The sequence below is a fragment of the Perkinsus marinus genome (assembly GCF_000006405.1).
Source record: "Perkinsus marinus ATCC 50983 genomic scaffold scf_1104296969300, whole genome shotgun sequence".
Lineage (NCBI taxonomy): Eukaryota > Perkinsozoa > Perkinsida > Perkinsidae > Perkinsus > Perkinsus marinus.
In genome coordinates, this window is record NW_003202867.1 from 1 (window position 1) to 1,728 (window position 1,728).

Consider the following 1,728-nt stretch of genomic DNA (forward strand, 5'->3'; position numbering starts at 1 on the left):
ACGCGGTCGAGCGGAATATAACACTCTCTAAAGTGCACAGACATTCAATAATAACTATGATTTAGGATGACAACTTGGCATGTTCGTTGGTGCAAAGCCATATATATAAATATGTATCCTTTGGGACCAAAAATGAAGTGGAAGAAGGGACTTTGGATGCAGCGGATTGTAGTGTTGAAAAATAATTGTTCGTCCTATTCATTTATCATCTAGTGAGGTTTATGAAGTCCGACGTTATGATCACTTGAAATTACGGTGGTCGCAATTCCGTAGAGACTGGCGAGGTGCCGTTCAGCCCTAGGCATAACAAGTGAGACTTCGACTTATCGGTTCATGTCGTGGAATATCCATACGGTTATATTCTTTATATATGGCCGGCATCAGGTATACTTATGTGAAGCAGGATTTCTCGGGAGGACTTGTGGATAAGCAAGAGAAGGAGAGAGTGAAGGCGGATGTTAGTGCGAGACCCCTGCTCAGTAACAATGGCCGTGGTGCGAGTTGAGTCCAAGTTGGTTCTCAGTAGGTGGCTCTCAGGAGAGGAGGATACTCCTCCCACAGGAACCGTAACGAAGGAGGATACTCCCACAGGTTTGTGCAACCAGGGCACCGTCTCGACACGATCAATTGTCCCTCTGCGTGACATGGCGATTTCACATCAGATAATTCCACGGAGATCTGCACTGAAATGTGTTAGTCATTGGGGTTGAGAGGCTGGTTGCAGCCTACGGCCTAATTTTGAACGTGGTAGCGAGAGATCCCCAAGCCGAACGTAACATTAATAACCCAATTTCTATTACACGATCGAACGACCATTATACGTGTGTCAATGTCGTTTACCTCCTCGCTTGGGTGGAAACACCCAAGCGGATAATCATGTTAGTGATATCATCGCAGTAACTGAACCGATGACCTGGTCTCATTCACTGTATACACTTGGGTCATACCCAACTTCAACCGTTTCCCATCTTTTCCTCGCACAAGCGTCCAGGAACTCTGCGGCTTCCCATTGTGTGCGCTTGCAATAGAGTGTCTCCGCACGAAGTACTTCGCCAACTCACCAGTCTCAGTTTCTTGTTGAGTATTTTATGCGCTTCCTCAGCCTTCATGAACTCCCAGACACCATCAGAGGCTACGACGATGAACACGCTATCACTTGCCTGAAGAGGACTATGGCTACCGTCAATGCTATTTGCCATACTGGAAATTCCCAACGCTCATACTGTGGTTCCGCGATGACTCCATAACAAGCGACCGATACATCGCCAATCGCCCTAGTGACAGCCAGGCCTGATACAGATATGATGCGACCGTCCACGTGTGATCCGACCAGGCAAGTTGGTGCCTTTGACGAACACTCTTTTGTCTCCGCCTGAGATCTCCCGTATCTCTCCACCAGCATTCTCGATACGGACTGCCTCGGCCAAATCTGAGTTGACAATCATCGACTGTATATATATTTCCTACTGTCCAGTGTATGGTCCTGTGTCGCATGAACAATCTGTAAGCCGAACAACGACGATCGACCGGCGACATCCAATAAGGCAAATCTCTACCGTTTCAACATCTTTTTTGTCGTATTTCCCGGCAACAACCTTTGAGTCACCACACCAAGCCACATGAACAACCAACTTGCCGTCTACTGCATTCAAAGGCTCAACCTACGGAAAAGGCAGTCGAGCACAATAACAACTACAACGGTAGCCTACCACAACACAGGATAGGCTG

General features: G+C 47.5%; 2 protein-coding genes across 2 annotated transcripts; one reads left to right on the forward strand and one right to left on the reverse strand.

Annotated features, from left to right (window-relative positions):
• Positions 1 to 370: 370 nt before the first annotated feature.
• Positions 371 to 570, forward strand: Pmar_PMAR002547 (hypothetical protein; the record flags this gene model as incomplete). Its single annotated transcript, XM_002767964.1, has 2 exons — positions 371 to 479; positions 527 to 570. 2 exons carry the CDS (start codon positions 371 to 373, stop codon positions 568 to 570), a joined length of 153 nt encoding a protein of 50 aa, XP_002768010.1.
• Positions 571 to 888: 318 nt separating this feature from the next.
• Positions 889 to 1,463, reverse strand: Pmar_PMAR002548 (protein phosphatase 2c, putative; the record flags this gene model as incomplete). Its single annotated transcript, XM_002767965.1, has 4 exons — positions 889 to 900; positions 1,062 to 1,160; positions 1,202 to 1,290; positions 1,331 to 1,463. Coding segments are annotated over 4 exons (333 nt in total), but the record flags the coding sequence as incomplete, so codon positions are not given.
• Positions 1,464 to 1,728: the final 265 nt, after the last annotated feature.